Source organism: Anopheles nili, chromosome 2 (genome assembly GCF_943737925.1).
Source record: "Anopheles nili chromosome 2, idAnoNiliSN_F5_01, whole genome shotgun sequence".
Taxonomy (NCBI): domain Eukaryota; kingdom Metazoa; phylum Arthropoda; class Insecta; order Diptera; family Culicidae; genus Anopheles; species Anopheles nili.
Window position 1 is genome coordinate 78,042,028 of NC_071291.1, and position 15,342 is coordinate 78,057,369.

The window sequence follows — 15,342 nt, forward strand, 5'->3', positions numbered from 1 at the left end:
TTGCTTCATTTAATGTTTTTCAAAATAAATGTATGTGTATCGTGATGATTTTTCATACATTCTCATCCCCACATATCAACCGCCACACAACACACACACACCTATATATATATATATATATATATATATATATATATATATATATATATATATATATATATATATATATATATATATATATATATATATATATATATATATATATATATATATATATATATATATATATATATATATATATATATATATATATATATATATATATATTTTTACACTACCGATCAGCATTTTGAAGCTTGCTTTTGCAATAAATCGATTGTTTTGCCAATAATCTATTCTGTGGTAGACTACGCGCGCTTAAACATTATATTATGATACCTTAGTCAGTAAAATTTACTATTTTGTACAGCGATATCATCAAACCACACCAAATGTATCGTGGAATTGATTTGGTTCACAACAGCGCAATCAGATAATTGTGATATGAGAGATATGAACGTGACAAGGGCTAACTTATTTTGTTGCTACGAGATTGCTTTAAATAAAAGAAGAAAATGTAGTCATGAATGTAACACTGCTACTACACTAACCCAAATTATCATTATAATTGATGGCATGTACAACACGAATAACTGTGTAGCAGTAGTAGCAATGCTAATAATAAGAACTATTCACGATATTGCAACTGTATACCGAGACAAAAACAAACTGTGAAACCAGAACAATTTTAATAAAACATTTTGAATATTGTCATTTTAATCGTCACGCTGTAAGGGCTAAGGTATTGTAAAAAAAATGTACAAAATCTTCCCGTCTCAAAAACTCCCACAAACCAGTGGCAAAACGGCGTCAATGTATTTAAACAAACGATATCAGTATGAAACGCAACAACAATAAATTGATTTTTAAAAAGTTAAACGTACAAATGATTTTGAAAATTATTCAACTGATAATTTCTACTGGTGTACTCTGTTTACAAACAAGCACGCTGACAAACAAACAAAAATATCAAGAATTCGCACTTGATTGCAGTTGTTTTCCGTTGTTATAACATGACTCTATTAACATATTGTAACAAGATTCTATTGGATGATTTTAAACCCTATCTTGGCTATTATCTATTATATATCTGTTTCAGCCCCGCTTCCTCCTGTGGATGCTCCCGTGCTACTCGAGGCAATCGTACCTGAAAAGCTACTATTGCTGCCATACGACGAAATCACCGCCATGGGAGCCTGTACCATAGGGTTCAAAACATCAAACTCAACACGATTCACAGGAGTTGCATGAGGGGGTGCGGGAGACATTGCCGATGTTAGAGCAGTAATAATCTGGGATTGCTGTACGACTGAGACCATTTGACGAGGTTGCGATGGTGATGATACCGTTGCAGATGGGCTACAATTTAATGCTGCTGGTTGCGTTGCTGTCGAAGATGTAGTTGACTGTGGAGCTTGTGATGCCTGTGAAACTGATATTGGAGCTGATACGGACACTTGGTGGATAGGCTTCATTTCTTCTTTCTGTTGCTTGAGGAACTTCTCGAGCTCCAAAAAGTGACGTAATTTAAGCTCTTCGTGCTCAATATGTTGCCGTTGTAACAAAAGCTGTAGTTGCTGTCTAGCACTTGGCATCAATTGGCATCCACAAAGATGATTTTGAATTGCAAGTAAGTTCTGTCCAATATCTGCATTGTTAAATATAGGCCCTCCTGTACAATCGGCGGTCTGAATTGATTGAGGAGAAACATTGGTAGTATTGATTGATCCTTGCTGCGATTGCTCATGACCTGAAGGAGCGGATTGAATCGTTCCTTGAATTCCATCTGTAAAGAATTCATACATAAAAATGTGTGAATTTGGTTGAAAATGATTCTCTAAATTCTTACTATTTTTATTCGTTGGCATGTGCATATGTGTCAGCAGTGATTGTTGAGGAAACTGTGCAGGCGGTTGCTGTGGCTTTACTAACTGCACTTGCTGAACGATTGTGTTTACTTCTGGTGCCGGAACATTGACTGGCACAAGGGGTAATTGCTGTTGCTGGTTTTGATTGGACGATGATGCAACATTGATGTTAAAATTCATTGGCGATGATTCAGTGATTGGGGTTTTTGGAAGGACTTGATTTAGTTTCGTTTCAAGATCATTGCAGGACGTAGGAACTTCACATGTAGGAACTGTCGCAGCTCCCGAATGTAGAGAAGGTGCGAATGCTAGACGAGGCTTTTCATCCGTTGGGGACAAAAACGTGTTATTAGTTTGGTTTTCGCTAGAAACCATGGGCGATGTGGCTATTACTTTTGGAGCTTCCTCTACGGTTTGCACTTGAAACCGTGACACTTTTCGTGTCAACGGCTTTGAATCGTTTGAAACAATCATGTTATTAGAGGTATGTTCAATGGCAGCAGGACTTGTAACAGCATCTAGTTGATTTGATGGTTCCTAAATGAAAAAAACGTCTTAAACTCAATTTGATTTGTTTAGTTATCCACACTTTTCTTACCGAAATAGTTTGTTGATCCAGTACCATTTTTGAAGCCGATTTCGGTGATTCGTTACCAACAAATGTTAGTTGTGAAAGCTTTAAATGCAGACCTGCAAGACTACTAGAACTGAAACACATTTGAAAATGAATGAAAATTGTGCTAAATTGAATATGGAGTTTCATGTGCGTCACTCACCTATCATTTCGATCTATGCTGCCTTGCAAATTTGATAGAAGCTGCTGTTTTTCTTGACTATACGAAGTGTTATTCGGATCACTTTCGCTTTCTTCGCCTCGACCATTGTTTAGTTCTCCTCCAAGTACTTTTTGCATAGAGTATGATGCAACATCAATGGACTCTATCGTTGATGAAACATCAGCGTTGACTAGTTCCGATGAGGTGCGTCGTGAAACGCACTGTTGTTGAAGTTCAGTACTCGTTGGATCATATACTGTGATAATGGATTGGGGTTGCGAGGCTAGGACTTGTGGAGAGTAATCACCAGCCACCACAGCTGCGTAACTTGTTCCTTCTTTAACAATATACTCTTGAGATTTAGCAGAGACAACCGACTGTTCTATGTTTCCTTCGTCTGCAGCGGACCCACCCATATTAGCATCGGATATTATATACTCTTGCGCTTGATAAAATACCACTTGTTGTTGCTGTTGTTGTTGTGGTCCTGTTACTTCCGATTGTTGTATTGGATACGGAACGGGGTGAGGAGAAATCATAGCGGACAATGCGGTCGCACTAGCCTGTGAAGAAAGACTTGTCGCCGATCCCCCACTACCTGTTTTGTTTGTATTTACATGAACATGTGTTATATTTTCTAGACCAATCTTAAGTTGTTCTAGGGTTTCCGGCATTCGATTACTGTTGGGCAGAGATTCGCGCCCTCCTTGTTCCGTGGAAACCTGAGTGGATACCGTTCCACCTATATTACCCTGTTGAATAAGCTGATTTTGTTGTTGCTGTTGTGTCTGCTGTTGAGCTTGCAATATCTGAAATTGCAACTGTTGTTGCTGATGTGGTAGTTGTGATTGGTAAAAGTTTTGCGATAACTCGGAATCTATTGAATTTATTTCATTTATTGGGATATTGGAATTACCGCCGCTTGTTTGTTGATACTGTAGGTGATGTTGCTGCAGAATGGCTTGCTGAATAGCTATTTGTTGCGCCATTTGTATTTGATATTGAACTTGTTGTGCAGTAGCTGTATCGCCAACATCAGTTATTGGTTGAGTAACAATGAACGATTGTTGTTGCTGTTGTTGCTGTGGCAAAGCCATGTCCAATGATTGTTGATGAAGATATACATTTTGCTGGATTTGAGGTTTTGATATATCTTTATAGACATTTGAATAGAGTTGTTGTTCCATTTCTACAACTGATAACGATTGTTTGGCCGTATCTAACGCGTACTCATCTGACAGGGGGGTGACGATCCCCGGAGGTGATGTATAAATGGGCGCCTGGTGTTGATGATAAATGGCTTCCTCTATAGGATCGGCGGCATTTTGTGTTGATGTTGGTTCCGTAAAAGCTTCTCCCACACCGGCAGCAGGAGCAGATGATTTTGTTGGTGAATTATTTAACATGGTAGCAGTAGTAGTACTACTTTCATAAACATCTTCCACCAAAGACTCAGGTTGAATAATAACTGGAGTCACAGAAAAGCGTGAAAGCTTGCGTTCTTTCAGCCGAGGAGTTTCAACAGAGGGATGAGCTTGGTTGCTTTGTCTAGATTCTACTTCCACACTAATAACTGTTGAAACAGCGTTATCAACTTCAGTAACACTGGTGGTGGTAGAGAGTGTCGACAAGGGTTGTACATTTTGACTAGAAATATCCTTTACCGAAGGAAATGTAACGCTCGATAACTCTCTATGTGTGGTGTAGTAGGATAGATTACTTTCCGGGAGAGATCCCTGTTGATCAGCGATATTCGTCATGATGGGAGATGAAACTCCTTCTGATTCTACTGGTAATGGCACCATAGAATGGGATGCAATGGTAGGCTCCGTTGCTTCATCGTTATTTGACAATGCATTAGAATTGCCTGGAATGGATGATAATACCGTCGCGTTGGTTTCGTAATCCGCTTCGCTGAAGCTCTTCCTATGTGGAAGGATACCAAGGCTGCCTTCTGTTGAGGCCGCTGCGGCCGCAGATGTAATGGTGTTTTCAGGAGTATTCTCATGCGATGTGTAATCTGTGCTGATGGTACTCGCTTTGCGAGAGTTTTCATCGCAGCTACTGTTATTGTCATTTATACTGACACCAGCATCATCATGCACCGACATTTCAACATTCCCCCCAATGCAGCTAGTGTTTACTTCTTGTTGAGGAATCAGAGAGGAAACGACGGCAGTATTCTCAACAGCAACCGCTCCCACCACTCCAGCATCAACAGGTTGTTGTTGCGACAATATATCAAGCGAAGCGCTTTCGTCGGTAGTTAGTTCAGATGAAATAATATTTTGCTGTACGGCGGGTAAACGAGAGGATGAAGATGATGGTGTTGATGACAATGTTGCCATACTTGAAGAAATTCCTGTTCCCAATGCTTGACGATCGATGATAGTGGGATCAAAAATGTGAGTAAAGTTTGCAGCTGTCGTCGATGTTTCATCACGCTATATCAACCGGTAAATCCAGCACAAATTTGTGTATGATAAAACATAATTACAAAGTAAAAATTAAAAAAAAATGATTAATTCTTATAGTATATAATATATTTTTGATGGATAGGAGATAATGGGAGATTCCAAAAGATATTTTAAACCAAATTTGAGAAAAAAAGATAATTGGCAATTGAATTTTTTACACCAAAATTTGAAAACAATAACTGCACAAACAAGCCCACAATCATTAACCACTTATGCCGACAAGAAGGAAGCATTGGATTTTATTATGTTAATTACTACTAGTAAGGCAAATTTAGTTTCCTTGAATGACCCTATACTTTTAATGATTGAAACGTAAAAAAGTTGCATAGTCAATTTGATTATATATTTTGTTAAAGTTAAATTCGATTTAAATTAAATATTGAAATCTAATAATCCACATGCAACTAGAGTGCAATTTTGATTGATAGAAAAAAAAACAAAAATATAGATTGGACCTAATGTTTTCAATTCATTTAGTTTGAGTCTTCATCCACTAATTTAATAAACAAATAAAAACCAGTACCCGTAATACCAAAGTTAGCTTAACATGTTGCTGATCAAAAACACAGAACTTCAAAAAATGTGACAATCAGGAGAAAACACATTATATATGTCATATTCCAAAAAATATATGACGTAGTAATTTAAAGATTTAGCAAAATTATAACACACAAGAATAAGCAATATACAAAATCATAAATTGTTATAGTCGAGATAATGTAGATGTGATAACAAACTTTCATTGTAAAATTCTGTTAAAAATGTTCACATCGGTTCGATAAAATAGTTGTTTACTGAGGAGATACAACTTGAACAACAATATAGTATAACAAGTATAAAACCCAGAAACAAAAATAAATACATGAGGATTGGTGCACAAACATATTTAATGGAATAAATCCGAGAACGAGAAGAATGAAATGAAATATTGAGAGAGCACAACATAGGAAATATCGAGCAATCATTATTGAAAAATCAAAATGTTTTATATCCTTCACTTACAGATCTGTGTCTCTGATGTGTTTTAAAATTCGAACGCTGGCGTGTTAAAGACGCGTGTCGCACCTGGTGAATCGTAGTTGTTGGAAGATATCGATGGTGGACCGTTACATTTACATTTCATTGAAAAATGTGTTTTAGCCGTATACGTAAAGTACGCAAATAATATAAGAGAGAGAAAGAATTGTTGTAATAAGAAAACTTATATTAAAGTGTTTTAAGGAGTTAATGGAATTGGGAATTTATGGGAATCACGAAAACGGAATCAATATATTAATGTCAGAAACGGAATCGAAAATATAATTGGTAAGTAAAATTTGAAAATTGCTTTTTGTATTTACAAATTACATTAAATTAGTTAAAACAACACATTGTATATGTGATGATAAAATGTTAATTTTTCAATGTGGATCTAGAATGCAATTACTTTTGTCGAATCAGTTTTATGAGTTACTAATAATATAATATTAAAAAAGTAAAACAAAATTTCTAGATAAAATAATAAGCAAAATTTATGTGTAAAAATTCCTAATGTCTCAAGAATGATTCAGAATGCAAGGTTCAAGAATTATTGATCTAGTATACCGTATTCACAAAAAATATTTTCATATATTTAGCAGTTTAGCATCAATTACCAATTGTTTGTTACTATTACTTTAAAAAAAAATTATAATTTAAGCGTCATGTTTATTTCAATACACTAAAAAACAAGCTATATTACTCAGGTGCGTTTGTATGTCAATACAATTTATCTTGCTTGTAAAATCATTAAAATAAAAAAAATCATAGACTCGTGCGTTTTATCGCAATACTCATGATCAAGAAGTATATAAAACATAATCGATACTCGTCAAATAAAATAATCAAACTCACTTAATGACCATCACAATTGATGTAATTATATTACAGCGCGTAGAGATGTTACGGTCAGGAAAATACAACAAAAATATAACTACAAATATTTGTTTTCCAACATCTCATACAAATCATTCACTCAAGTAGTAGTAGGGAGATGAAAAGGGCAAGAATATTGAACGGAACAGATTTGCGAGGTAGGTTGTGTTTTGTTTACCTTTTCCAAAGATCGTCGATAAGACTGTGAGGCTACAGGGAGTTGATTGGGATTTTCTTTTAGCTGACGCTGAATGTCACGAACCATTTCAATGAATATTGTCATTTGTGATTCACTTAGAAGATCCTGTCTGACCTATGATAACAAAAAATCATGATGTAAAAAGATAAAAATGAAAACACTGCAATTTACAGTTACTTTCATACTAATGCAAATACTTACTAGATCCTGTGCAACTTCTACCGGATTAACATTACTTGGATCAAATTTAAATTTAATTGTTTTCGGTCGATTTTCCATTTCACACTCGATAATATGATTTTCATAACCAAGCACGTGTAATTTCGGATTTCGCTCCGTGGAACGATGATTACGTCGTTTTTTCATCTCGTTCGTTAATCGCTTCGGCAGAGAAACTTGTCCTGCAGAATGAGCAGCGTGTGGAATTGATGATGCTATATTTTGATCGTTCATTCCATCATTACTAGCAGCACCTCCACCAATTGAATCAGCAGTTTGAATTTCGTTATTGGAGGTATCCAGATTTAAGACTTGATTAGTTTCTTGTTGTTGGTGTCGGTATAGGCATTGCGGTGTCTGTTGGTCAAGTAGTTGTAGTTCCTGCCGCTCAGTTTGTTTTTGATGCTCTTCATGCTGTTCTTGTAACTCCTGCCGTTGACTGTGTTCTTCCAATTGCACTTGTTGTTGCAACTGATCAAGTATGTCTTTTTGCTCTTGCGCATTTTCATATTCTTGCCCCTGATCATCCAGTTGTTCTTGTATTTCTTGTTGCTCTTGTTGTTTTTCCAGTTGCAGCTTGATCTGCGTTTCATTAAGAAGCTCCTGCTCTAGAGATTCTTGTTGTGCTTGTTTTTCTTCGTACTGCAACAGATCTTGTTTTGGGTTTTGTTGTTGCATTCGTTGTTGTAATTGTAAGACGCTGTTAGATAATACCGGAACGGGAAGAGCTTCATGAAGCTGTTGCTGTGAAGATGAAACAGCTTGTGCTACTATTTGCTGTGTATTTTGTAAGTTCATGATACATGTTGCTGGGGTTTTGTTTTGAATAGACATCGATTGATGAGCCAAATGCGTGGTGGCTGTAGGGTACGCAACTGCAGGTTGCGCCGATTGAGATTGAGATTGCGACGGTTTGTTAAAATGTGATTGTTGGTGCTGCTGCTGAGGAGCCGGCAGGACAGCTATCTGTTGCTGTTGCTGATGATGATGCACAAGCACTGTGGTCGAAGAGCTTGGATGTTGTTGTTGAGGAGGTTTTGAGTTCCCAATTTGCGATGACAGTGATTGGTGCAACTGTACTGCAGCTGTTGTATCTGCCATTTGTTGCTGAGTGGGAATGAAGGAAGCATGACTGGGTGGGATTAGGAGATTAGAAGATGCAGTTTGTTGCGATTGTTGTGACATATACACAGATTGTTGTTGTTGATGGTGAATGCCACCCTGTACAGGAGGATTATGAATAGGAATTATTCCCTGGAGTTGTTGCTCTAGTGTAGAAATTTGTTCTTGTATCTCAGCTTGATGTTGTTGTTGTTGTATTATGGCCAAATTTTGTTGTTGCAAGTGTAGAATTTGTTGCACTAATTGCTGCTGTGCGCTCCCCATTTGATGATTCATGAAGTGTCCTTGGGTTTGACTCTGTTGTGTCGCTTGTTGCTGTAGTTGTTGCTGCTGCATTGGAATCAAATATTGCTGTTGTGATTGTGCATCAACAAACACTTGCTGTGATAAATAATTGGTCTGCTGCTGCTGCTGTTGAGCAGGAACCAGATTGGTTTGTGTTGATTGAACAAGTTGGTTGAGATACTGAGTTTGTTGTGGAATAACTTGTATCGGTTGATGAAGATTGGGTTGCTGGGCAGGCTGATTAACAACGAACTGTCCTCCGACTGTTGCTGGCGTCTGAAGTGGCGGGTATGTAGTCTGTTGCAATTGTTCATTATTGCCCGGAATTGGAATCGACATTTGTTGTTGATAAATGATTTGCTGTTGTGTTTGTTGCGCTGCTTGTGGCAATGAAGAAGGAGCTTGAAATACAGCATGCGATGAAATTACATGTTGCTGTTGAGATTGTTGTGACACGGAGCCCCCTATTTGTGATATCTGCGGTACTTGCAGTTCTGTAACCTGAAGATCATTTTCCATTTGTTGATGTAACTGTTGCTGTTGATACAACTGTTCAGCAATCAGCGCCTGCCGTTGCAAAGTTTCCTTTTCCTTTTCTACCTGTTGTTGGCGCGCTCGTTCTTCGCGCTCCTTTAATAGGGTTTGAATCTGAACTTTTAGGATCTTTGCAACCGTTTTCGAGTCATCTTCCATCAGAATACCTGATTTATACATTTCGTTTGCAATCTCGTCGGCGTCATCAACACGGATGTCGAAATCGAACTGAATGGCTTCGTTCTCCTTATGCTTGTTAACGCGCTTTTTAGGATCCATTATGCGCAAACGAAACTCCATACGCACGCTGTCGGGATTTGCTAAGAAGACGTCCTTAGATATCGGCTCTAAACGGATACCGATATCTTCGCAGAAAAATTCAAAATTTAACAACTCTTTACATGTCGGCCGGCCTTCCTTTTTATCGTGAATGCACCGCTCAATTATTTCACGTACTTCAGGATTTTCTACCTTTTCAAGACTTGCAGGCTTAACACCGGACGTCACTTTTTTATAGATTTGTGCTGGGGTATTACATTCATTGTAGGGATACTCTGATGTGGCCATTTCGAGCATGCACATCCCGAAGGCATACACATCTACAGCCTCGTCATAGTGTTCCTCATACATTTCGGGTGCCATGAATTCCGGTGTGCCGATAACCGATTTAGCAAAACTGCGATTTTTTAGTGTGGCTAATCCTAGATCACCTATTTTAACACTCCCTGTCGTTCCAGTTATAAATATATTATCACATTTCAGATCACGATGGATAATTGGCGGTGTACGAGAGTGTAGGAAATGCAACCCCTTTAATATTTGCCGACACCAGGACTTGAGCACTTTTGGATTAATTTTTTTAAATCTTCTCAAATACCTAGCAAAAACAAAAATGAGAAAGATATGTTACACCACAATCGGTGTGGACGATTCATGGTTTTTCTTTTACTTACGATTTTAATGTTCCAGAAAGCATTAGCTCAGTAACGAGAACAATATTTTTCTTCTTGTTTCCAGCCGTTGGTGCAGCTTCCCAATAATTGTAAAATCGTACTATATTAGGATGCTGTAGTTTCTTCAACATTTCTGCTTCCTCCCGAAACCGTGCTCGCTCAACACGGTTCACTTTTTTCTCCTGAAAGAGAATGGAAAACATGCATAATGATAAATAAGGATTATTTCTGTAACCAAGGGGCACTTAAAAGTAACGCACCAAAAGCTCACACCATGCAACGGCTACACCGGTTTGCGTATCCAACCCACGGTACACAGTTTTGAAAGACCCACGGCCAACTTCTTTATCGTATTTCAAAAATCGACCACAAGGAGAAATTCCAATGGCTTCATCTTCATCATCTTCTTTTTTCTGTTGTTTACGTTGTTCCTCGAACTTTTCAAGATCAAAAATTGGACCATACTGTACAAGTTTCTCTTCCGAAGGTTTAAATTGCAGCGCTAAATTTTCCGCTTCACGACTCAATATCTCGATGTTGTCATCCAAGTTACGTGGATACTCTGTTTCAATTGTTTCATTCTCTATAAAATTTTTAGAATATATCACGGACATTGCTGTATTTTCCAGACTTTTGCGAACAAAGCGTAGAACGGTTCGGTTCTTTTGCAATATGCCATGCGATTCCGATGATTCAGTTTCTGAAAAATGCTCCGCTTCTATTGCTTTGCAGCTTCTGTCGTTGTTGTCAGTTGCGTCATCGTCATCTGGCAGTATCCCTTCACTACTATCCATACACGGTGCTTTTGTAGGGCCCTGTTGGTGTGTTTCGCCACTGCTGACATCAAATTCTTTTTTTTCTGGATTATTCCAACAAAGTTTCATCGTGTTCTTATTTTGTTCTAGCTCCTGAGGTGATGATCTCCTACACTCTAGCAATGTTTTTTCTTTGCAAGAATCGTCCTTCGTTCTTTGTTGGTCGATTTGTTCGCTTCTTTCGATTTCTTGCTCCCAATCATGAATGGTGTTTGTTCCTCCTGGCGTATCTGGGTTGATATTGCCGCGTCCGCTTGCAGCTTGCTCAGTGATGCGAGCAGCGGTGCACGGATATCGTTTCTTTGGTGATAATTCACTAACGGTCAAGGTAGATGAGCCACCTCGTCCTTCTTCTTTTTCCACATGCTTTCGATGTCCAGTTCCTTTTCGATTGTTTGGGGTTGTGTCACGCGATGGAAGCTGCTGTTGCTTGGTGCTTGTTGTTTTCTGTTGTGTCTGTTTCCTTTCATCCATCTTGTCATCGTTTTTGTTCGGCCAAAGTGCTTTTTTTTCTGCCAAAGATACTCGATGACTGGATCCGGCAATTGCACTCAAATTTCCACCTCCTCCACCTTTGCCTACACTAGCTTTTCCTCCTCGTCCCCCTGGCGTCCCGGATCCTGCAGCTATGGCTATTGTTCCTGTCGTTGTTGCCGCTGCTGATTTCACTGGTATGTCGGCCGTCTCTGTTGCTTCTGGTCCTGATTCTACTCCTAGTCCTATATCTTCTCTCCGATCACTCTCACTGGTGGAAGTGGTTGCTATTATTGCTGTTGCGACCAAGTTGTTGTTTGTTTGTGCCGTACTGGTAGTGATTGTATTGATGTTGTAAGGAGCACTACTGCTACCGTTATCAAAAACTCTTGAAATAAAACCCCCCGTGTTGACGGCTGCCGTAATAGTCGTAGATATAGCTGAAGAATTCGATCGTACTGTGGTTGTATGAAGATAGTGGTGATGCCGCTGGTGCCTCAGTGTACTACAGTTGTTATGGTTATAAGTGATCGTATTGTTGTTGCTGGTAGTAGATATTGTATTAATTGTATTATTACTACTACCACTACCACTACCGCTAGAACTATCAGAGTTGCAGGAAATGGTTCCTCCTGGGACACCACTTCCGTTGTTATTGTTTATGTTGTTCAAGCCCGTCGAGGAACTCGAATGACTAGCAGAGCGCAATCTTCGAACACGGTAGCTACTCAACTGGTGATGTTGCTGTTGGTTGGCTGCCGCAGGCACTCTCGGGCTTTGTTGTGAATCCTGATTGTTGCTTACAGGTGGCGTTGCCTGAACTGAATTGCTGGAATTGGTATAGAGAAATAAGACAAGCCGAAACAAGATCTAAAGAATGACTAATCGTACCTTCTGCCAAAACATGCTCTTTTCGTGGCTCCCATTTGTTTAGCATTATCCTAACATATGATGGATCAATGTATTTATATAATGTTACTTTTCTTCATTCATATATCGCATGTCTTTTTTACTGATGTCGGCTGATTTTGGCCGTGTCTGGATGTTGCACTACTCTTATCTCGTAGACGCGTTTGACACGGTTGATGATGATGATGTAGCACGGATCTACACTCTTCAAGACCTCTACTTTGTAGACCGAACTAATGCTCTTTTGGAAACTTCATTTCAACATTTGAGCAGATTGGTGATTCGATGCTTCGTTTATTGTTCTAAAATAAGCAATATCAGAAATGGGGAAAATGATTCTCAATTGTTTACGCCTATTGTCTATCGTATGGATTAATTTCATACATACACACACATCCAATCACTACAGCAGGACGACAGACGTATTCAGTTTAATTTTGTTGAACTGTTTTTATTAACTTTATTTTTTACTGGTGAACCATCTGGTTTATTGGTGAACCATCTCTAATATATCGAGCGATCTGTTTTTAATTCACTCCAATATTCGCTATTATTAACGCTTCGATTACAGAGCTAGGTAGTTGGTTATAGAATATACATTCATTGAGTCACAATATTGCTCACAATGTAAAGTCACAACTGATTATTTATGCAAATCGTTACAAAAATAAATATAAGAAAAAAGAACAATTTAAAAATATATAAAGTAACATATTGGATTGTTGCATTCATTTATACACATACATACATATATTCAGTAGTTCAGTACTTTTCTAATATAAATTGAATAATATATTTTGTTTTATCACACTGATCATCTACAAATACTTTCCTAGTCAATTAAGGAGTTATCAGAAAATGGTCATGACGAGCTCTTGTACGGAATTTGTTGTTAATACGCTTACAAAAGATGTTGATTAATATTGATTAAATTAATGACCCTTTGCTCAATTAAATGGATCACTCCAGTGTACTAAATAATCTTATATCGTAGCAATAATTCTAGCTTTTTTGCTAATTTAATCCAAGAATTGAGGAATAAATATGATTTTTTTATGATACCAGCGATGCACGGAGTAGGTACGAAATAAGCATAACGTATTAAATATTCAAAAAGTACAAATTTGACAATACAATTTGGCATTTAATTAGCAAGATGATATATTTAATTGTACATCAGCTACATTTTGGTAGGAGCTTCAAACATTATCAAGCCAAATGGAACAAAAAATAAGTGAATTTACTTGGCCTCAATATCTTTTCTATAACTGCGTAGGAAGATGTAATTTTCTTCAACACGCCATACATCAGGCTTGAGATATAGGTTGCAAGCATTATAAATAGCAGTGTATAGATTCAGGATTAGAAAAACTGTGTGATCTGAATACTACTAGTTACGAAACCAGAAGAAAAAAAACATAGCATTTTACAGGAATAATACAACGAATTAAACATGATGAGCTTAGCAGAATTACTAGGAACAATCACAAGGGAATTAAATGTTTACAGGAAAGTCCATAATCTGGTTAGTGTTATGCCATACGATATGTTAGATGATCATGCACGTTTGCCAATTTCTATTGGATACGTGATCTAGAGTATAAACGATGATCATCTAGTCAAATTTACATTTGAAAAAAAAAACAACAAAAACACCAAATTCAAATCAAAGAAATAACTTTTGCAATACCACGAACTAGCGCTCTTCTCTTTCTGGAAAATTGTATCGCCTTGTCATTAACGCCAATTCATTTACAAACGCACGCACACTCACACATACACACATACACACAGCGTTCAGCATGCAACACTACCACTAACGTTGAATCATATTGCTTGCTCCCATCCTTTCTACGATTTGGATTTCTTCTTCCCGCTCGTTCTGCCACGAGACACTAAAAAAACTCAATGCTATACCGCACCGCAAACGGCATAACGTCGCCTGTTTTGTTCTTAAATGTTCGATCAATTTTATAAACACTTTCTATCGCTATCCTTAGCTAACCAGAGGGTATACCGGGAGCACTTATTAAATCGTTGCATATTCCGTCTCGTAGCTAGCTAGGCAGTTTGCCAATGCTAGCTGAAAGCAATAAGCGGATGTGGATGGATATCGATCTAGAATCTCTATATTCTCATAGTTGACGAATGCGCAATCTTTCTTCGGATATGGTTAGATATTGCGAATGGCGTAACAGCAGTCCGTAACAGAGAAATAGAAATGCAATGCCCCGCACACGATAGGAGGTAAAGAAATCGTACGAGTATAAAAAATTGTCTGCACCCACCGCAATTTTTCACCGTGATTTTAGCTTGCACCTTACACTGCTCTTATCACTCTGCACAGAGCAAAATTGCCTATAAGAAAAATTTGACAGCTTCAAGAGGCTGGCAGATCGGGAAATAAAAACTATCGTGACAGAAATCTTATGACATTTCAATTCAATAGTTCACCTTTTTCATAAACGAAAACGGATCCTTGTGCGTATTATTTTTCCTTTCGTATGGATGTTCATCCAACCAATGATTATATGGAATTGTTACTGTGTTACAAAATTTCACGTCATTAGAAAAAAAAGTCATTAATCACAGCTTGCTAAGTACCTCTAAAAGATTACAATAGAAGTATTTTACTTACGAGATATAATCTATAGTGAATCTTTTATTTTTGACAACTGTGCTGGTTTCCGCTTAAATAATTATGCACCAGGCTAACGGGTTGCGATAGCCCGTTTGAAGCAGTGTCATCTGAGTTGAGCTTATAACGAAAACAAATAAA

The 15,342-nt window shown here is 37.7% G+C and overlaps 1 protein-coding gene across 1 annotated transcript; it reads right to left on the reverse strand.

The window, feature by feature from the left end:
- Positions 1–815: 815 nt before the first annotated feature.
- LOC128730240 (uncharacterized) lies at positions 816–12,580 on the reverse strand. Its single transcript, XM_053823274.1, has 10 exons — positions 12,546–12,580; positions 10,626–12,483; positions 10,366–10,547; positions 7,454–10,289; positions 7,232–7,366; positions 6,163–6,225; positions 2,684–5,127; positions 2,506–2,614; positions 1,889–2,444; positions 816–1,825 (listed from the first exon to the last, which is right to left on the reverse strand). Exons 1-10 carry the CDS (start codon positions 12,578–12,580, stop codon positions 1,122–1,124), a joined length of 8,922 nt encoding a protein of 2,973 aa, XP_053679249.1. The 3' UTR covers positions 816–1,121.
- Positions 12,581–15,342: the final 2,762 nt, after the last annotated feature.

Bases quoted from the DNA above. Each gene is read 5' to 3' on its own strand.
- LOC128730240 (XM_053823274.1), bottom strand. From the start codon at position 12,580: ATGGGAGCCACGAAAAGAGCATGTTTTGGCAGAAG. The intron at 7,367-7,453 runs GTAAGTATTTGC...TTGTTATCATAG, and splicing joins TAGAAGTTGCACAGGATCTA to GTCAGACAGGATCTTCTAAG. The intron at 2,445-2,505 runs GTAAGAAAAGTG...TTTTTCATTTAG, and splicing joins TGGATCAACAAACTATTTCG to GAACCATCAAATCAACTAGA.